At 35.5% G+C, this 21870-nt stretch overlaps 2 protein-coding genes across 3 annotated transcripts; both read right to left on the bottom strand.

The window, feature by feature from the left end:
* Window positions 1–9142: 9142 nt before the first annotated feature.
* Window positions 9143–14844, bottom strand: LOC103337230 (Aldolase superfamily protein). Of its 2 annotated transcripts, XM_089041389.1 has the most exons (14): window positions 14686–14844; window positions 14452–14551; window positions 14261–14339; window positions 13872–13947; window positions 13664–13747; window positions 13473–13577; window positions 12853–12933; window positions 12664–12728; window positions 11956–12025; window positions 11788–11865; window positions 11644–11670; window positions 11315–11412; window positions 11075–11210; window positions 9143–9465 (listed from the first exon to the last, which is right to left on the bottom strand). In XM_089041389.1, exons 1-14 carry the CDS (start codon window positions 14734–14736, stop codon window positions 9319–9321), a joined length of 1197 nt encoding a protein of 398 aa, XP_088897515.1. In that variant the 5' UTR covers window positions 14737–14844; the 3' UTR covers window positions 9143–9318. The 2 variants fall into 2 exon arrangements, with proteins under 2 accessions (XP_088897515.1, XP_008238614.2); XM_008240392.2 differs by lacking the exon at window positions 11644–11670.
* Window positions 14845–15807: 963 nt separating this feature from the next.
* TPPG (Haloacid dehalogenase-like hydrolase (HAD) superfamily protein) lies at window positions 15808–21226 on the bottom strand. The gene is made up of 12 exons (XM_089042008.1): window positions 20960–21226; window positions 18391–18517; window positions 17777–18291; window positions 17539–17679; window positions 17380–17451; window positions 17125–17250; window positions 16877–17035; window positions 16697–16774; window positions 16509–16578; window positions 16345–16415; window positions 16160–16255; window positions 15808–16071 (listed from the first exon to the last, which is right to left on the bottom strand). The coding sequence occupies exons 3-12, from the start codon at window positions 18068–18070 to the stop codon at window positions 16018–16020; spliced, it is 1161 nt and encodes a 386-aa protein (XP_088898134.1). The 5' UTR covers window positions 18071–18291; window positions 18391–18517; window positions 20960–21226; the 3' UTR covers window positions 15808–16017.
* Between the last annotated feature and the right edge of the window lie 644 nt (window positions 21227–21870).

The raw sequence follows: 21870 nt of genomic DNA, 5'->3' as shown, positions 1-21870 counted from the left end.
AAAAGTGACATTGAATTGATTAAAATGACAATTATAAATATTTTACCTCATCGGTCAAATTTTGACCGCTTCGAATGTTCACCTTTACTTTTGTCAAGGCATTTCTCCATTTCCTAACTCTTTTTCAGAAGTTTCCATATACTAGACAATGCCATTTCGGTTCGAATAGAACCCGATCTTTGACAAAATTCTCCATGAATTTTGCTCCATATGTGATGAAACTTCATCTCATTGCCTGTGATAGGGTCATGACTAATGTTCACCCAAGATTGACACAACGCAATATCTTCATTCGTTGACCACGAGCCTCCGACTTTGACAGAAGATGCCATTCGTTTTTTTTTTATACAAATGGAAAGTAGTAGAAAAATGTGAGTGGAGAGTAAAAAATATTAGAAGGAGAAGAGTTTGTATGGAGAATTGGTGCGAAAGTGAAAAATGTGAGTGGAGATAAAAAATATTGGAAGGAGAAAAGTTTGTATGGAGAATTGGTGTAGAAAGGGAATAATGTGAGTGGAGAGTAAAAAATATTGGAGGGAGAAGAAATTGTATGAAGATTTAGTGTGGAAAGTAAATAAAATGGTTAGGTATTTATAGATAAAAAATACAGAATTTTTGGGTATTTTTTTAAAAAAATTTCAGAATTTTTTCGAATTTTTTTGCAATTTTTTTAGCAAAAAAAACGAGGACCGTCGGATTTCTGGAAAAAACCATCCGAGAGTCCCTGTCGGGCCACGTGATGTGTCACAATATATATATATATATATATATATATGTAGGGTTAGATTGGACCATTCTTGATATTTTCAGTTATCTTTATTTTGAGTAATTTCATATAAGCATTATTTTATTTGCATTTTATTTGCATTATTTGCTGCATTGTTCTCTCCCTTCACAACTATCTCCTTCTTCCCTTGTTTTGGTATCAGAGCCGTAAGAGTTACGGTCTTTGTCTAAGTCTGCTACTCATCCCCGCCTAAGTGGCTGGTTTAAGCTTCTGAGTAGAGGTTCTTCAGTTTCTTCTTCTCATTCCCTTTTATTCTTTGAGTTATTTGTTTATCTTTCTTTAAGGTCTGACCCGTGAGTCCTTTTTCCAAACAGTAAGTCCCCAATGTAGAGGGCCTGAACGGTGGGCAGGAGATAGAAAATTAAGAGAGATTAATAAGTTTCTTGTAGGGTAAACAGTCAGTTTAGGAAGCCCCTGTTTATCTTCTTCCTCAGAAAGCCAAATCCAAACACTTGAGTAGTCATGAATCGTTTATTTAGGACAAATTCTTGTAGTTCGAGCAGTTCTAAAACCAGTATAAGCCGACTCCCAGAGATAGTTAATGAAGAACAATTTGAATATGATTCCAGTAGTGAAGAACAATTTGAATATGATTCCAGTAGTAAAGAACAATTAGACTTTAGAGATTGGAATATACCTAAAGTCCCGAGTCAAAAAATATATAAGAAATATTGGTTGCCTTCTAGTTTAAATAGCACAACTCATGTTAAAACAATTGAACAAGTGTATTCTTTGAGTAAAGAACATGAAACCTGCTAGTTGCTTAATCTTGAATCAATTAAGAAGCATAAAAATGATGGTAATAACTTCCTGCAAATTGGTTTAGTTCAAGTTGTAGTTAAGCCCCTAACCAGATTAGGATTAAAAGCTTCTATTCTTCTTTGTTTGCGTGACGCTAGATTTACTGAATTTAGTGACAGCACCTTAGGAATAATTGAGTCTAGTTTATGTAATCACCCAGTACATTTTGATAGTTATCCAGATTTCACTGTAAGTCTTAGTGATCCTCATACACTAAGAACTTTAACTCTGAATATTAAGACTGAAGGTTATAATGTCCTCCCATGAACCCAACCTTTAGCCTTGGTTTACAGAATTTATTACAAAGTTACAGGCACTAATATGAATTTTCAAACTCTTAATAAAAGTCCAAAAGACCAAACTGTTTTAATCCAAAGTCATACAGCAGATGCCCATATCCAAGTTCCTCAAACCATTAAGTGGTCAGAAGTTGCCATTCCAAATGATTGGACCTTAGTCACCGAGAGCCAACCAGTTCCAATACAACGTAGTCTAAATAATTTAGATTATATCCAACAGTTTCTAGATGGTACAGTAAAAATTAGATTTGAAAATCAGCCCCTGAAGAAGTCTAATGTCCAGTTACAACAGTTGCCAACCCCTGGTCAATCTCAAAGGCATGCTCCTGCTAGGCGCTCCTTTACAGCCTCGTCCTCCACTCTAGAACGAGACCTAGAGTTAGAAAAGGTCATGATTGATTTCAAACTTGAGTCCCTGAGAAAATCCTCTCAGGTAAACCAACCTTGTTATGGCAAGGTACCAATCCAAGGTGACAAGACTGATTCACCTGAGTCACCTACACAATCTGACTTCCTAGTTGAAAACTTTGCAGCAGTTGATAATCAACTTAGAACCCTTAATAAAAAATTTGAGATTAATTGGAAACGCTTAAATCATCATCTCAAGACCCCGGAAAATTAGCATAGGAGAAATAGTTATCACCAAGCTTACCCTAATAGTGAAAGCCATCAAAAAATCTTTAATGAATGGAAAGATTATATGCAGTTAGCCAAAGTTGAAATTTTCTACCTTGATTTTATTGAAAGCCACTACATGTCTAATGAGTTAAAAACTCTAACTAAAGAAAAATGGAAAATGGTAGACAAATCAGAAGTTGAAGCTAGTCATCTCCCAGTTGACACCATAATCATCAATCATAAGAATACACCTATGCCTACTAGCCCCTTCAAAGCCTTTGAAAGCAATGATACTAATAGAATACTGAGCAGAATTATTATACCAATCAGAGTCTAATTGTCATAGGAAAACAACTGGATACAATTGAAACTAAGATTGACAAGATAAGTCCCCCAGAAACTAAGTTTAAACCAAAAATTGAAAAACCAATAGTTCAGTTCCAGGATCTTAAGTCAAGCCCCACGCTTAAGATTAAACCTACAATGAAGAAAATTGAAGAAATGTTAGAACAGTTGACCCCAAGTAAAGCTGAAAAATATGGTTTTAAAACACTAGATTCTTTTGCAATCACGAACCCCTCTGAGTCTGAACCTGAGACAACATAATATAAAACTAGTAATATTTCAAAAATAGAAAATGCTTTCAAAAATCTGGAAGTCCAAGTTGAACCCAAAATCAAAAGATTAGATAGACACATAAGTCCCACTAGCTTAACCAAAAAGTGGTACTCTAGACCAACTCCTCTAGATATCTAGTTTGAAGAAAGAAACTTCCAAACCCAGTTTTCAGTTTCTTCTGATAAATTGTATGAATGGAATATTGATGGTCTGTCTGAGCAAGAAATCTTTAATAAGCTACAACATATGTCCATGGTTGCCAACAGTTACATCACCAAACATAGTTTCAGACAATCTGAGATTGTACCCTTGTTAGTTACTGGATTTACTGGTACTCTCAGGTATTGGTGGGATAAGCATTTAACCCCTGAGTCCAAAAATCTGATCATTCATGCTGGAAAACTTAATGAAGATGGTCTCTCTATATTTGACGAACAAATAGGTCAATGTATAGAAGATGAAGTCAACACTTTGTTTTACACAATAATTGAGCATTTCATTGGAACCCCTAGTAATACTACTGCCAGAATCCATGACCAGCTTAGTAATCTTAAATGTCCTAAGTTGTCTGATTTCATATGGTACAAAGATGTCTTCATCTCTAAAGTCATGCTTAGGGATGATAGTAATCAACCTTTCTGGAAAGAAAAGTTTGTTAATGGTCTTCCAAATTTGTTTGCCCACAAAATACGCACGACCCTGAGTAATGAACAAGACCATATAGATTGGGATAGCTTAACATATGGAAATATCATAAGTACAATCAACCAAGTTGGTATGAGAATGTGTATTGATTTTAAAATTGGTAGACAAATACAGTCCGATAGGAAATCAGCTAAATATGAATTAGGAAATTTCTGTAAACAGTATGGTCTTACCAACATCCCTCCTTCCAGGAAAAATAAGCCTGGTTGTCCCAGTCACATTCGAAAACATCGTCATTATTCACGTAGAAAATAATTCTCCCGACATAATGATGATAATCATGAGTTCTATAGAAAAAAGAAATTTTCCCCCAAGAAAACTTGGTCGAAAGCCCCAAGAAGTCAAAAGAATAATCATTCCAAGAGAAATAATGATAAAACCAAAGTCAAATGTTTTAAATGTCAAAAGTTTGGTCATTATGCCTCTGAATGCAAAGTAAGGATACTATTAAACAGTTGAAAATTGCAGATGAAGAAAAAGAAAAGTTGATAAAGGTTTTAGAGTTGCGAGACTCTGAAACAAGCAATGATGAAACCATAGTGACCAGCTCTGAGTCTGAATCTGACCAGTCTTCAGATTCACAGTCAAGCTCACCTAATATCCAAATTGGTTGCAAAGATAAATGTTGTAATAGATTAAAATTCATTTCTATTCTTACTAAACAAGAAGAACAAGAAGAATTATTAATAGATTTAATAAGCAAAGTTGAGAATCCTGAATTGAAATATGAGTATTTAAAGAAGTTAAGAAAAGTAATTAGCCAAGAAAGCCCAAGACAGTCTGCTCCCAGCTGATTAGTTTAAATACCACTTTAGAAAAATTTGCTAAAAAGAAAGAAATTACCTTACAAGATATGCAGTTAGAAGTAAAAATGGTTAAAAAAGAAATAGTTGAAGATCTTGAGATAAGTCATAAATTACAAAATGAAAATTATGCAATCAAGCAAGATTTAGTCCATCTTATGGAAAAAGAGTCTTCGAGTCCAAAAGCCAGTCAGAAAGTCCTCACAACTCTGATGATGAACCTTCTGATAGCCAACAAGTTGTAAATTTAATCAAACAAGTCAACTTTAGAAAATGGTATTCTAAAGTGACAATATTTGTCCAAAACTTTCAGTTCAACACAGTTGCCCTATTTGACTCAGGAGCTGATCTTAACTGTATTTAGGAAGGTCTAATCCCTACTAAGTTTTACTAAAAGTCTAGAGAATCCTTAAGCACTGCTTCAGGAAAATCACTCCAATTAAATTTTGAGTTACCAAAAGCCCATGTATGCCAAAATAAAATTTGCTTTAAAACCTCATTTGTCTTGGTCAAGAATATCACTGACAAAGTCATTCTAGGATTACCTTTTATTGCCTTATTGTATCCCTTCCAGGTAGATTATGATGGTGTCATTTCCACCTATTTAGGCGAAAATGTTAAATTTGAGTTTCTGTCTAAACCAGAGTTGCATAACCTGAAAGCTTTGCAAAAGCAGTCAGTGTCCAAATCAATACAGATTATTAGAAAAAATAACCAGTTAAATTTTCTTAAAGAAGAAATTAAATTCAAAAGAGTTGAACAACAGATTAGTGATAAATCTTTACAGTTGCAAATTCAGCAGTTTGAAAATAAGCTAAAAAATGATATTTGCTCCGAGTTGCCTAATGCTTTTTGGTATAGAAAACAACATGTTGTTTGTCTTCCCTATATCAAAACCTTTAGTGAGAAAAACATTTCTACTAAAGTCAGGCCAATCCAGATGAGTCAAGAAATAATGGAGTTTTGTAAAAAAGAAATTAATGAGTTATTTTAGAAGAAAATAATTCGCAAAAGTAAGTCCCCTTGGTCATGTCCTGCTTTCTATGTCCAGAAGAATGCTGAGTTAGAAAGAGGAGTTCCAAGATTAGTTATCAATTACAAGCCACTTAATTCGGTTTTAGAATGGATTAGGTATCCCATACCTAATAAGAGAGACCTAATTAATAGATTAGAAAAAGCAGTTGTTTATTCCAAATTTGATATGAAGAGTAGTTTCTGGCAAATCCAAATAGACGAGTCAGATAGATATAAGACTGCATTTGTCACCCCTTTCGATCATTATGAATGGAATGTAATGCCATTTGGTCTGAAAAATGCCCCTAGTGAATTCCAAAATATTATGAATGAAATTTTTAATCCTTACAGTCATTTCTCAATTGTCTATATTGATGATGTTCTCATCTTTTCTGAGTCAATAGAACAGCATTGGAAACATTTGCATAAATTCCTTCAAATTGTCAAACAGAATGGTCTAGTTGTTTCTGCCAAGAAAATCAAGTTATTCCAAACCAACATCAGATTTCTTGGTTTCAATATCTGCCAGTCACAAATCTCCCCAATTGATCGAGTCATTCAGTTTGCTGATAATTTTCCTGATCAAATTCTTGATAAAAGTCAACTCCAGAGATTTCTAGGATCTCTAAATTATGTTTCTGACTTTTACAAAAATCTGAGAAAGCAATGTAAGTCCTTGTTTGATAGATTGTAGAGTAATCCTCCCCTATGGTCAACCATCCATACTGAAGTTATCAAACAAATCAAAGCCCATGTCAAGACACTTCCCTGTCTTGGTATTCCTTCAGTTGATTCCTTTAAGATAGTTGAAACTGATGCCTTTGACATAGGTTATGGTGGTATCCTCAAACAAAGAGCATGTCCAAATTCTCCAGAACAAATTGTTCGCTTTCATTCCGGTACTTGGACCCAGTCATAATATAATTATAGTACTATTAAAAAAGAAATATTAGTTATTGTATTATGTATTAGTAAATTTCAAGATGATTTGTTTAATCAAAAGTTTTTAATACGAGTTGATTATAAATCTGCAAAACATGTTTTAGAAAAAGATGTTCAAAACATTGCATCTAAACAGATTTTTGCACGATGGCAAAGCATTTTAAGTATATTTGATTTTGATATTGAATATTTGAGAGAAAGTGAGAATTCAATCCCTGATTTTCTTACTCGAGAATTCTTGCAAGATGCACAATGGCACCTAAAAAAGATAAGCAAAAAGAATCAGCAAAACAACCCAAGTCATCCCAGTCGCTCCGAATCCTCCCCCCATCCATGAGTCAAATTAAGCCAGAAACACCCAAACAGTTGGTCCATTTTCCTAGTTGCACTCCAATCTCAGTTGCCACACCAATATCAGTTGCTAATAGATTCTCTAGTTTAGGTTCCACAATTGGCCAAATTATTATCAATCGACCTTAATCTCCAGCTATGATCCTTTTTCAGTTGATCCTCGTTAGTCCCTCAATTGCCTTCAAAAAGACATCTCTCTATATGCCCAAAAGCAATTTTCACTTATTTGTTGTTGAGTCTATCTATGATATTAATTCTGATCCAGTTGCCATAGCCAGACACTATTTTCCCGAGATTTCATTATATGCCGCCCAGTCCATACAAGTCTCTCAAGTATTATAGAGATATATTACTTGAAACTCAGTCAGTTGAAATTAAGCCGATAAAGGATCGCGATCACCCTGAGATCATCCTTTATCATTCCCTCTATATTCACAAAGTCCTAAGTCAAGATTCTTTCAGTAGCCACCCTTATGAGTTGAAAACCCTTGAGTCAAAATTGCAATATAATTATTCTGATTATATGGAAGCCTGGTATTCTATTTTCCTCCACCAATCTGAGGACTTTAGTCATTCCTGGTTTATAAATTTTGACAATAAGTTCAAATGTTCTTTTCTCTAATGGTTCCTCCATTGGTGGGAAAAACATGGTCCAGTTGATGAAATTCTGTCTGTTTCAGTCCATGAGCTAATTCGTCATTTCACTAAAAAAGTCAAGTTCTCCAAAGTTGATTTATTCTTTCCAAAGCAGTTGCTTTTTGTTGCTAAATACAAAGTTCCTTGGATCCTCAAATGGTCCTACAAAGTAACCAAAGATACCAGAGTTTTTGCCCGTCAATTCTCTGTTAAATGGTGGGACAAATTCGAAGTTGACAGAATTGCCAAATATGTCTACAATGATTTGCCCTATGATTCTATTCCGCATCCGGCCTCCCCCACTGGTTCAACCCGATCTTCTCTTTCAGTTGAAGGAAAATCGAAGTCTGAACTCCAAGAATTGCTCGCCAGTTGATAATTCAAGCCTCTCAAATGGATGATGATGAGGACATTGAAAATGACTCTCCTTCGTCGTCTAGTTGCCAGCCCATGCAGAGCCCTGCTAAGCCTAAGTCTTGGTATGAAGACAGCCAGGACCCCTATGATGCCTATGATTTGAATTCTGATTAGGCTCCTAGTTGCAGACACAATAATTTCCCTGGAGAATATGATTAAAGCATCTTAAAAGCAGCCACCTGCTTTCTCGTGTCTCTACAGTCATTATTCCCCGTCACTTCAGCAAAAGTTGCCTGAGCAAAAGTATAAAAGAAAAGGTTATTCCTTCTGAAAAAGACAAAATTGAAAGTTGAATTGGTTCTTTCCCGTGCCTCTACAGTGGAAATAACCATAGTTATATATGTAGGGTTAGATTGGTCTAGGGTCAGACCCCAAAAAAAAGGGTTAGATTGGACCATTCTTGATGTGTCACAATATATATATATATATATATATCTTTTTGTATGTTTTATGAATTATTTTTGCACGTGTCAAACACTAGTCTTACACTAATGGTCACACCCCGTAAGAGCAGTTGAATACAAAGAAGGAGCTTTACAGGCTGGTAGCATATTTTCTTAAATATTCATCAACATGATTGCGTTCAAATTTCTTTGCTGATAGCATAAATGGACAGTATGGGTGACCACATGAATAACATGATTTTCATTTTTGTCAAAGGGAACTTTTCATTCAGAGAGAAGTAACCAAGATAGGCGAGAAACATGGAGGACATGAATAACACGGTTTTGGAATGCGATTTTTATTTTATTTTTAGCACAAGCGACTGAGGAGGATGATTTTACACAAATATTGATTGGGTGCTTGGGATTTTGAATCGAGATTTACACAAATATTGATTGAGTGTCTCGGGGTTTCGAACCCTATGCCCACATAAATGAAAGTGGAAGCCCTCAACCAACTAAGTTATATCTCATTAGATTAGAATGGAATTTAAGTGAGAAACATGGAGGAGCCGCTATTTTTTTTTAAAATTAATTTTTTATTTAACCAAGCGGCAGAACTTTGGTGTTTATATCTGAAGAAATTTTTGTATACGGCTTTATTAATTGTTTTGGAAATTATTAGTTTTTTTTTTTTTTCCTTTCTGAATCACGGCATAGGCATTCTCATCTCACGTGTGTATTAACAAAATTCAGATTAGCTGCACGTTTTTATGATAACATAAAATTCTTTGCTGAGATCAAGTGTTGCTGGAGAAAAACATTACAAGAGAGAGAGAGAGAGAGAGAGAGAGAGAGAAAAACGAAAGCCAAACCAGTATTCACTCTTATTTATTCCATGAAAGGCCCAAGGCAAGATCAGCTTAGCAACAGAAGACAGCACTTCATACATTTGGAGGTGGCCAAATTTTCTCAAATAATTCCTCAACTCGATTTGCTTGATTAGCATAACCATCCAGTCCACTGGCCAGAAGCTCCACGGCTGCAGGTCCCACAGCCGATGCAAAGCTTAATTGGTCCCACTTGACAAGCTGGACACAAGGAGAAGATTGGTTAACAAATCTAAAACCAAAAACATTTTGATAATCTTTTCAGAATAGATTTACACCAGAGAGGTCTATCAATTTGAACCAATAACTATTTTGGACAGGCATATGTATATAACTGATTTATATTAGTCTTAAACCCAATCATTCTACAACTTCAATTCCAATCATAGCCATCCCTGTTTGGTTGAGCAATGAGAAATTACTCGACACACAGCAAAAGAAGTTTTCTTATTCACCAATTTTACTTTTTCAAAAAGGCTATAACAAAACTGTGCTTGGTACAATACTAGGCCAAAAAAGAAACACGATATTTCTCACACTAGGGAGCAGAGTCTCTGATTTTGGCAATCGTGAATCGTGATTACCACATGGACCGCCTACATAGTGTATGCGTGCACGAGCAAGTGTGTGGGGCATGAGTCCAATATCAGTCCCATGCGGACTGTACATCTATAGAGGGTCTAGGCCTAACAATGCATCGAAGAGAATTTCCACCTACATGAAATCAGAAAGCATGCACACACATGCCCTTTAGCATGAAAAGTATGGTGATTATACTAAAAGGCCAATGGTATTGGGTGGTGACTTGGAAACCAAGGCATAGAAAACGAGACATCTGTTGAAGTGGTTGTGGTGGCAAGGTGGTTGTATACTAATGCATGACAAGGCAGACGATGGAAGTAGTGATGTGCCTGGTGCCAAACATGGATATGATTTTTATTTTCTGATGAGAGGTAGTGACACTCCTATCAACGGGATAGACGATGATGGTGCAGCCATATTGGTGATTCTAGAGGTTTGAAGGAATTCCATCTCCACGTTCATTGAAGTTCTAGTAATAATGATGACGCCTAAACTATTAAGCTTTGCTTCCAAAATTAAAGACTTTCAAACTTTAAGATACTGTCATGAGTAACTAAGCACGCTCATCACAAGTTGGCAGGGTTTTTTTTTTTAGGTCGGAAGATGAACTTCATTTCAAAACCTCAGCCAAAATGGGGAGGGCACAGTTACAACAAACAGAGCAACCCAGTAAGGAAGCTAGAGAAACTAAACTAATCTGCAATATCAAGTAGACAGGAACAAAGAGACTGTCCCAGATAATGATATCATCAGATAAACAAACTTAAAAATGACAAAGCAAACTGGATTAAAAGGAGCAAAAGAACCCAGTAAGCAAAACAACATCAAACTCAAATGAACCATAAATCCACCACAAGTTGGCAGGTTTTATTAATACTAATATCTGAGAAAAAAAGGGTTAATACTAAAATATTTAGTCCTTTTGGCATTCTTCCTTTTTCTTTTATTTTTTCTTTTGGCACTCAACATGTCTACTTCTCAAAAAATAGAGGCACTCATTATTGTATAACTATTTGGCTTTTCACATAGCTCTATCAAAACTGGCACCCTTTTGTCTTTGCCACATGAAATAAGAGATTAAAATTTAAGTACCAACAGCACTACACACAACATGCAGGTGAACCTGTTAACCTGAGTCATCATTTTGCTTCACGTATTATTTTTTCATTTTATTTTTCTCATTCCTGATGCAGAATAAAATGTATTGAGCACAGGACAGAAAGCAGACCTCTTCTTCACTGAACTTGTAGATGGCAGCAGATTGTGGAGATAGTCTCCTGACGAAAGAATACTTCTCTTCAGGGGTAGTGATTGATTCTTTTAGTGACTGCAATACCTTCAGTGGTGCAATGATGTAGTCAACCCTGAACATGTACCAGACAACACAAGCAGGAAGATTGTTCCTTGAGTTGAGTTTTGTTGGAAATTCCCAGATACATAAGATTAAAAGGTGAGTCATATAATTTACCCCAAGAGACTGAACAAATCCTGCTTATTCCGAACTGCTGCTGCCATTAACTTTGATTTATGTCCATATTTGTGGATGTAGTTATATGCCTTTGTCACCTGTAATGTCAAAAAGCATCTCATACGGGAACAGTTTATATTCATTACTATCCTATACGAAAGCTCTAGTGTCACCTGAGAAATTCAAGGTGTAGCCAGAAGTTAAAGCATCTAACATACTCTAGTCAGTGATGGGGAAAGAAAATGTTAGAATAAATTATTTAGGCTCATTCCTAATGGTTGTCAGATTTTAGGATATAAAACAATACTGGAAAAACCAGAAGTACAAACCAGTTTATATTTGGTAATTGCTTGCAACTGAGATGCATCTGGAGGTCAAAAATCAAAACTCAAAACAGAGTGGTCCCGTTCAAGGACCACAACAAACAATAATACATAATCACAAAACCACAAGACGAGAACTGTCCAACTTACCAATGCTAACCCAGGATCCTCCCCTCTCTTGAGAGCAGCTTCTATCTCAGGGTCACCAGAATGGTTGCGAGACCAATCCTGAATGATAAATTTGACCTTTAGCGGTTACAATAAACTGAAGTTGAACTAAATAAAAATTCCATTATTACGAATGTGAAAAAACATTACCCTAAGACGGCCAACAAAAATCTGAATAACAGAAGCGCCGGCTTGGGCTGCAGCTGCAGCTTGAGCAAAGCTGAAGAAAAATGTTCAAACCATCACCAAACACAACTAAAAAATTAAAATGAATTAATCTTAGAACAGCATTGTGCATGTGAGTGTGTGTGGAGACACATATAGAGAAGAAAAAAAAAGAAAGAGTCATGAGAAGTACAAAGTTGAACTTGAACAGCAGATATAATGGCAAAGTAATGTTCATAAATCACAGATGACAAAAATCACAAAGCAGCATTCTGATTTGTTGTTTATATAATCAAAACCTAATAGCTTCTGCCTCGGCATTTTTTTATTGATATACAAGCAATTTTCAATGCCACAATAAGAAAACATGTAATTCTAACTACAATGGCTCCTTTAGACATCGTCAGGATCATGGATTTGAACTTTCAAAACAAAAGCAAGCTAAATCAACAAATTTTTACAATTCATGAGAAGCAATCTTGTTGCCCAACCAACAAGGAAGGGGGAATGGGAAAAGGAGAGGGAGAGGGAGAGGGAGAGGAGAGAGGGAGGGAGGGAGGGGGTATCGTAAAACTTTATCCTCTGTTACAACTGTATAAAACTGTGCCCTTATAGAAGTTAGGAGTACAACATCAAGTCTAAGATTTCAAACAGGTTTGTCAAGTTAACACCAGTTAATTACAAGAGCTTTACCTGTACACAAATGTCAAATGCGTCTGTATGCCCTCAGATTCTAGTAATCTTGAAGCTTCAATTCCCTGAACAGAAAACCAACAATCGATGAGCAACAAAATGATGCAAAACAATCGCCTCACAACAGAGCAATTGTCATCAAGTCCACTCAGAATATTCACAACAGGCCTAATTATCTCTGACACTTACTTGCCAAGTTGAAGGAATTTTGAACAACAAACGCTCAGGAGGAACATTAACTTCATTGTACAACTTCAGCAAGTCATGCACCTGCGTATTAGATAAACCAATTGTATCAGACTGCAATGAAAGAGATAGCAAATAATCTAAGTGATATCAGTGAGAAAACGATATACCTGAGGAAAATAAGTAAAAAAATACTGGCACTTAAAATTTGTGCGCACTAAAATTAATAATGTACACACCCGTAAGAAAATGCAACAAAATTTCAGTATCATTTTTTCCTCACACATTTTCTGCAAGACTATTAAATCTAGTAACAAACTATCAAATCTAGTCATATTATAGGCCTTTTAGAACTTTAATGCAAAACTATTACACCAGCCATGACAAGTATAGCTCAATAAAATAAACAACATGACAAAACTTATCAAGATTATCATTAACAAAAGTCATATAGTTGCTTGAAAAACAATCAAGAATAAGATGAATGCATACACAGTTAAGATAGAAACCAACAAATTGTTCTTGAACATCAGCATTTATAGTATGTTTAATTTTTGTGTAATGTATTAGCATTTTCTTTAACTAGAAAATATAAGACAAGATTACCAGGAAGAAACGAATACCTTTCTGATAATGCCATGCGTGTCATAAGCAAGACGTGCATCCACCTCAGTAGACACTCGGCCAGGAACTAGTTTCGCCAAATCACCACCAACATTCACTAAAGCCTACACGCGCATAACTAAATTTTGAGCAATATGATCAATCTAACAAGGCATAGGTATTTCTAATGACAAGATACAAGAAAACCAACCTTGTTACTGAAACATGACAATCTCAATTCGGAGTTTTCATGCTTATTGCACTCTGAATCCGCCAATGCCATATCCACAGCATTCTACACCAAAGAAAAAGTAATCAGAAAACACAACATGTAGTCCCATATTGAATTTGGAAAGCACATGTGATTTCTTATTTATTTTTCGAAAGATTTCTTCCCCAATGGAAGATTGAACGCTTACTCTAAATATGGTGTCAGGGAGGCTACATATACCCAAGAGCAGGGAAGAGCTCACTGTAGCAGCGGTTGGAGGAAACCTTTTCATAAATAATCAGTAAACAGCCAAAATTTCAAAATTTAGAAATAATCCTTCATGAAACCATACGAAAATATGAAATAAATGAAATTTTAAACAATTTGGATATGCTACTTTATTACTCCGAGTTTCTGTTGCTACCAAACTAAAATCTAAAAACAGTAAATGAAGATTAAAGCTATTCTGATCATTAAGCAAAGACATTATTATCAGTTCAGAAGAAATTTTGATTCATAATTGACAGCATGATCATGAAAATTTCAAACTCCACTTCTACAAAACAAGCAAAAGAAAAAGAATATATATTTAGATACCTCTCGAAGTCATCGAAAATGACAGTGTCTGGAACGATCTCGCTGAAGCTAGAGACGACGTCCAATTCTGTGGTTGAACCTGAAAATCCAATTCAACCAAAAATGTAAAAGATGCAAATGATAAAAATAAAATAAAATAAAACAAGAAGCAAAGCTGAGCATTGAGACACTGAGACAGAAAGCTCACTGACCGGTGTCGAGAGCGGAGGCCCGAATGACAGGAAACGATCGCTGGAAGTTGAAGAGCAGATTGGAAGCTGGAGATCCATTGGAAAACCTCAGCCTTGTTCCCTGCTATGATTAATTTTGAATGTAAAACAAAATTTTAAAAAATAAAAAAAAATCAAAGTTTACAGCTCGCACAGCAATAGTTAGCGAAGCAGAGCTGGGAGAGAGGAGAGAGAGATAGAGAGTATTGAGTGCACCTGGAAAGAGGAGACAGCTGAGGAGGGCGGAGATTGCAAAGAGACTGACATTTTTGGGCTTCGCTCGAAATCGGTAGCAGTTGGAAGTTATTTGGGCGGATCAGTGAGGCATGTTTTTATATGTACACACACCTCATCCTCTGTTTCCAACAAAAAAAAAAAAAACCTCATCCTCTGAATTTTAATGATGCTTTTTTGTTATGGACATTTTCACTTTGTCTATGTAAAAACATGTTACATGCAAGGAAAATGTTTTACGACATTCTCTTTTTAGAAAGAAGACTGTCCTAAGTCGGAAGTATCCATCTCTATTGATTTAAGACATGTGTCATGTTATTATCGATATGTTATGTGATGTAATAAATTTATATATATCATCACATGCATATTGTATATTATGTTATGTAAATAGCGTTACCCCTCGCACAATTTCAAAATCAAACTTTGAATTGGGGTAAATGATGTCTAGAACTATGCTTTAATAAATAGTTTTGAAGATAATATATAAAAAAAGGTACTTCATAATAAGTCGGATCATGGATATAGCTGATAATAACAAGGACGATCATTTGAGGTTTTTTTGAGTTGAGAGAGAAAGAGACCGGATATAGGGACAAGACAAGTCCTATTGTATTCTCCGCTAGGCAAATATTGGGAGATTGTGTTTTGTTTTGTGACCCCATTTGATTGTTTTTTATGAAGTACAATGGACCTTACAAAGCTTCCAATTTATTTCAATATTGGGTTAAGTTATAAAGTCCAAAATGCCAACCAAGTGTGGTACAAATTTACAAAACTGAGAAATGGGATTGCTGCCTTGCTGATCTTTCTAACCAACAAAAAAAGAAAAAATTGTTCTTCTGCTAATCTTCAAGTTTTGTTCACTTTGCGTGGTTGAAAATTGATTGGTTTCGATGTAGTTATATGTAAGTTAACCCCAATAATATCTTTTCGACATACAGTTTTAACGTGTAAGTTATCGAAATTTAAATCCCAGAAATGCAGGATCCAAAGTGAAATAAAAATTAGAGAAGTTTTTGTGCAGTACACTGAAACAGTTTGTGACATTCCACAAAGTCTACAAGATTAGAAGGAACCATCGTGGTAAGGAAAGCTTTGAGAGATGAAAATGGGGAGAAAATACTTTATTTTTTATAAGCCAAAGACATGAAATAACAAAATAACTGAGAAGCTCTGAACTGACAACTGAGGTTGTAAAATAACAGCAGCTGCTTTTAGCAGCCTTGAGTTCTTGTGGAGTACAAAACTTATAAAAAAAACTAAAAGCCTATTAATACTATATTTCAGATCAACTAAGTGCTCCCTTAGCATTTAATTGGCTTCTTCCTCCTTCCATCTCACCAAGGACTTGAGAAATTCCATGACCTGTATAAAAATTTCGATGGATTTTTTGAGATGAAATTAAAAAAACACACAGCCAACATGCCTGCAATATTAAGGATGAGAGTAAAACCTCTGATGGGTCCTTGAGAGAGTAGAAGGCACTGGTTTCTTTTGGAACCGGCGACACCAGAATTCCATAACCACGCTTCTTCTTCTTCTTCAAGAACTGAAACAATGTATGGAGATTATATTTAGTGTCAATGTTACAAACTCTTGTGAGTAAGATTAGTAAAAATGCAGTGATGGTAGTGTCACCTTGAATGCATCTTCATCGGTCCTATCATCACCAATATAAATTGGGAGTACATCATCCCTACCATTTAGCCCTGCACCATTTGTCCAGGTTCTCATAGTGTGAATATGTATCATTTAAGAGAGAGAAAAAGAAGAGAGAGAGAGAGAGAGGTTTGGTTCACTACCAAGAGATTCAAGCAAAAATTCAACTGCTTTTCCCTTGTTCCAGTCAATAACAGGGCGGACCTCTAAAACCTGCAAGAAAAAACATTGTCCAAATTTATATGTTAGATGGAAAGAATTTGGCTTATTAATGCAAATGATAATAAGGTGAAAAGCAACAAGATTAAGGCAAACCAGTGAGATTAATTACCTTCCGCCCATGAGTTAATCGTAAACGAGGGTAGTCTTTGAGAATATCATGAACACTTTGTGCAATTGTAGACCAATTCTGAAGTCAGAACACATGCCAAAAATAACCAAAACAAGTCAGACAAACTCTTGCAGATGCAATTGTAAGCTTTCTTCTATTCTTCTTTAAGTAAATGCTTACTTTCTCATCTACATTACGGTAATGTACAGAGGCGCAAAACTTGTGATTTTCAACTTTTGCACCTTTGATCCCTTTAGTATTCTCGACGAGGGTTCTAAAAACCTCGTCGATCATAGGTATAAACTCCCTAGCAGGCTGGAAGAGGTTTACCTCCTTACCCTGCCATATCAAAGACAGATAATGAGAACTCAACGGAAAAAAATTATACAAGAGTGCAAAGGACTTGTAGAATTTTATTGTCATGTTACCTGTTGGTCAGTAGATTTCACACAGTTTGGATGGTCATTGGAGTCTGTATTAGTGACAGGACCCATTATGTCCATTCCATGACTACCAGCATAGTAAAGTTCTGTTAGTCCTACCAAATCATATACCTGAAACAAATCCGCTCATCAGACGGCCCTAATGACCAGCATTCGAATGGCATCCACACTAGGACCAAATAGAAAAGATGAAATTAAACACTGAGTCGGAAAAAAGAGAGGGGGAAATGCTGCAGCTACCTTATCGCGGCTTCTTCCACTAATAATAGCAGTTGGAAAATGCTTCGCAACATTTCTTACAGCTGAACGCATCTGGCAACAGTTTCTTTTCGTTTCAGACACAGAAGATAAATAAAAGTCGAAATTTATAAGCATAAAACAACAAAACACAATTCTTACAGCGTTAGACATTATTGCACGGTCAGGGTCATCAACTATCGGGGAAAGAGTCCCATCATAATCTAGAAATATTGCTATCTTCTTGTTCCTTGCAAAATTTGTAATCCGCTCGAACGAATTCAGCGCTGATGGATGCTTAAGCTGCATCATCACAGAGAGCACCAGACGAATAAGTTTGAAGTCATACAAGAACAAATGGATATAAACTGCAAAGTTAATAAAAGAGAAGCAAATATACCATCCAAAAGCAGTAAGCATTATCAACATCATCTGAAGCAACCTCAACATTGAAATCCTTATTGAGCTTCTTCCGGGGAGGTGAAGAGGATTTCATGGCATCAAGCCAACCATTGGACCGAACATCATCGAGCTTTCCTGGCTTTTTCCTTGGGATGTTAATGTACTTGCCAGAGGAGAATGATGCTCCTTGCTGTGAGAATGGCAACAAACTAGAATGGAGGCCTAGTCTTGACTTACTTATCGGTGGAGGGTCCGTGAGGACCGGAGCAGCGTGATTTGTCTTCAACTCCATTGGATCCAGTTTCGTTGCCAAGTGCTAATCAAAGTGACAAAGTTTTGTAGTTTGTAGTGTTTAATATGAATGGCGCTCTGTCAACAACACAGAGTATGCTCCTAAGTTCAAGAAATGTACTTGTTTTAGCCGACCCTTTTGTCAATGAAAAACCACCTCTTCAACGTTTTCTTGTCACTGCTGTTGGGTGAGCAGTCCATTAAGCACAGAGTTCCTCAAAACTGTCATGACATTAAAGCGTCAAATGGAAAGATAAAAAACAACCAGCTTCAGAATACCAATGTCCAAACCAAATTCACACCAAGTGTTCAGAGTCACACCTTCTCATCCCCAGAACAATACTGCATTCATAAAAGGCGGTCAAACATTCTTCGCACAAGGGTCTTCGGGAGGAAAGGATATAGTTATATGCTTTCAAATTGCAGCAAGTTTGTACTAAGCCTCTTCCTGCAGAACCATAAAATAAGTGGCTTAAGTATTGGTGTGTATGCACATGTAAATGAACATTTGCTTCAAGTTTCAACTACAACACTTGCAAATTGCAATCACTTTTACCAGGGTGAACTTAAATCATATCAAAGGGCAGTTAAAATAGGGTTGGCACTCAAAACAATCCAGAAGCAAATGAAAATCTATGGTGCTTAAGAGTTGCAGGAACAACAGACTTTGAAGGGAAGGTAATTTATATGCCATGTGGTAAAAAAAACACCAACTCTATAGGACTCATGAGATCCATATAAATTGACAGAAAACACATGTGACTCTTTACAACCACCCCAAACAAAAACAAAGTCAAACTAATTTGATAATTTATTGATGCATAAAAAAAAGGGGCACAATGCACAAGTCAATTAATTCATAGATTCCTTTGATTAACATAATTAGTCATAGTTAAATAAATTCTTACCAAAGATTTGGACATAGAGGCTACCTAATTTTTGAGTTTAAACAAAAGACAATAATCACTGCATGCAGGGCAAAGGGATGGTCAGGTGTAGTATATATTAGTCCATTTCTCAAAGACCCCACCATCGAATGCTGGCAATAAACTATACCACAAATACAAGTTTTCTTGGCACATTCTATCAACTTATGTTGTCATTGAAATTCAGGAGAAATTATATAAGTTGCTATCTACACAGCATTAAGGTGGGTCAGGTCTGAGTTGGTTCGATTTTGGATTCAATCCGGACATCGAATCGATAATCTCAGTTTGCTAATAATTGAAATCAAAACCAAACCAAAGCAGGTTCAGTTTACTTTCCCAAAAAATAGCATAAGCATTCTTTCTCAAAATTAAGATTCAAGCAACCAAAGATTAAATAGGGGGGAAAAATCAACTATTGATAAAATAAGAAATAGCATTAAAAATGAATCATGTATGCAATCAGATAATAGAATATACACACAAGATATAAACCATTAAAATATACACTTGAAGTTAAATGTTCACACCTTTATATTATAGAGTATAATAATCTAACTATATTTGTATTTTATGTATGCATATAATGCTATACATCATCATCTATAGTTACTTTATAGAAGCAAAATATAAATTGGGCTCAACTGATTTGTCTAGTCCCCCAAAAGCACTTACATAAAAAGCATTATCACATGCATATAAATAAAAATTCAACCATACCAAGACATAATGCACAACTCCTATTGTGGGTCACTACGAGATTGAAATGTAAGGTTTTCTGGTCCAATCATTCAGAACAAAAATCACTCTATGCAAATGGTTTTCTTCTAGAATAAAAATAAAATAAAATAAAAAGTGTAATGTTTTTTCTCCATAGTAATTCACGAAGGGCTGAAGGAGCCATAGATCTAAGAATTCATCACCTTCAGAATTGATTAAATTAAAAATAATATAAATTATTATATATATAAAGTTCAAAACAAAACAATTCCCCGTGCTGCGACAAGACATCACAACTACCACAACGAACGTAATATTTAATCCCCACCAGAAAAAAAAACACAAAGTATTCAAAACATAAACACTTTCTGAAGACATCATAAGCAGAAAAAATAAACCAATCACACAGACTGTCACGTGAAAAATTTATTAAGCTCGTGATGAACAGATAATAAATAAATAAATAAAAGAACTCTCGATTTAAAAATTGCACCCATAAAAGCAAATAAAGCTTCTCGTTCAAAGTCCATGAGGCTTTTGTTTTATAAGCTACATCAAGGGAGGTGATTTAGGCACGTTGTGAAAATTTCAACATATTTTCATCAGTTCACAGCAACCGACAAAATATAAATCCGTACTAAAATAAGGTAAAATTAACATATTGGCTGTCAAGTCATTTTCTTTAATAAACATCATATCAGATTTCCACCCATCAACAAATCCCATTATTAAAAAAAACCAAGATTTGGAGAAAAAAAGAAAGAAAGAAAGATGATTGATCCATCAAACGAAAACTAGCAGCATATGCATATATATAATGAATAAAATGGTCCCAAAACCATGTATATATAAATGTTGACAGCAACACACATCCATTAATTAATATATCATATGGTCCTGAAGCCAACCGTATATGTCATGGATTTAACAGCAACAAAACTGATGAAGCTATCCCAAAGTAAATGGGCTAGGGGCTCATGGTCATGACACCAAGGGCTCCGCCACAATCCATGAAAAAGGCTTCATCTTTGTCATAATTGGATGACAAAAACAAAAGGGTTTGCTTTCTAATCTGTAAAAAAGCTAAATCGGGCGACTTTGGGTAAAGATCTGAGAAGAAAAACTCAGAAGAAAGGTAAAATGATTGGTTTTGGTCATGTTATATGGATCCAAACAGCATTTGCTTTTATATGATATCAACGAAAACAGAAAAGAAAAATTAAAGAGAAGGAAAATTGTATAACCTGATCTCTAATAGTCGATGAAGAAGAGACTGAATTAACCTGGAAACGAAAGAACCTCACATAAACAAGCATTCACAGGCGGCCAAATAATTGGAAGGACAATAAGAGAGAGAGAGAGAGAGAGAGAGAGGAATGATCACCCGCCTGGGAGAGAAAGTAGCTGGAAACCCTAAAAATGGCGAGGGGAGAAGAGAGAGGCAGGCAAAGATACGGAATGCAACAGAAAGAGAGAAAAATCAGAGAGAAAGGGAAGGAAGGATCTCAAGGCGGAAAGTTTGGGTATTTATAGAGTTCTGAGAGGCCAATTAACATTTAGTAGACGTGTTTAACAAGGAAACCTATTTGGTTGTTGAATTAGGAAACACCACACCATATAATTTACCGTATTAGGTACTTTAATCTAAGCAATTAATAAGCAATAAAAAAGTCCGCTAAACATGTGTGCGGCCTGTGTGTTTTGATTACCGCTTGTATTTCATTTGAAGAAATCCAACGTGTACGTGTGATATAGTTATGTTTCGAGGCTTTTTTCGGTAGAATGTCGGTAGATTCCTTAAAATAAGTATTATTCATGAAAAAATTCAACTGAATTTTAACAGTTTAGTTATTTTATTATCCACCTTTTTGTTTCTGTTTAATTTATCGAACGGTATTTTTTTCCCATTTTGAATTATCAACACCTTTTAGTCTAGGATGATTCTTGAATGAGGATTGCATTGTGGGGTAGTCCTATAAAAGATGTGTGTACTTTTATGAAAATAAAGACATCTTTAACCTATAAACACTCGTTATGTGTCAACGTTAAAAAGATGCAATGTGTACATCTGACTTCAGCATTAATCCGAAATGTAGTTACCTTGTTACGTAGAGACATGATATAATTGTGAGTTATCGAAGTGTTGTTTTCTATG

Source organism: Prunus mume, linkage group LG7 (assembly GCF_029339155.1).
Source record: "Prunus mume cultivar Tortuosa linkage group LG7, ASM2933915v1, whole genome shotgun sequence".
Taxonomy (NCBI): Eukaryota; Viridiplantae; Streptophyta; class Magnoliopsida; order Rosales; family Rosaceae; genus Prunus; species Prunus mume.
The sequence above is the reverse complement of the archived record's forward strand: the minus strand, read 5'-3'. Positions and strand labels throughout refer to the sequence as shown.

Bases quoted from the DNA above. Each gene is read 5' to 3' on its own strand.
- LOC103337230 (XM_089041389.1), bottom strand. From the start codon at position 14,736: ATGTCAGTCTCTTTGCAATCTCCGCCCTCCTCAGCTGTCTCCTCTTTC. The intron at 11,211-11,314 runs GTAAATTATATG...GTACATGTTCAG, and splicing joins GATTTGTTCAGTCTCTTGGG to GGTTGACTACATCATTGCAC. The intron at 9,466-11,074 runs GTCTGCTTTCTG...CCTTGTGTCCAG, and splicing joins ACAAGTTCAGTGAAGAAGAG to CTTGTCAAGTGGGACCAATT.
- TPPG (XM_089042008.1), bottom strand. From the start codon at position 18,070: ATGGAGTTGAAGACAAATCACGCTGCTCCGGTCCTCACGGACCCTCCA. The intron at 17,251-17,379 runs GTAGCTGCAGCA...GATTTGTTTCAG, and splicing joins GTGGAAGAAGCCGCGATAAG to GTATATGATTTGGTAGGACT. The intron at 16,256-16,344 runs GTGACACTACCA...ACATTGTTTCAG, and splicing joins CCGATGAAGATGCATTCAAG to TTCTTGAAGAAGAAGAAGAA.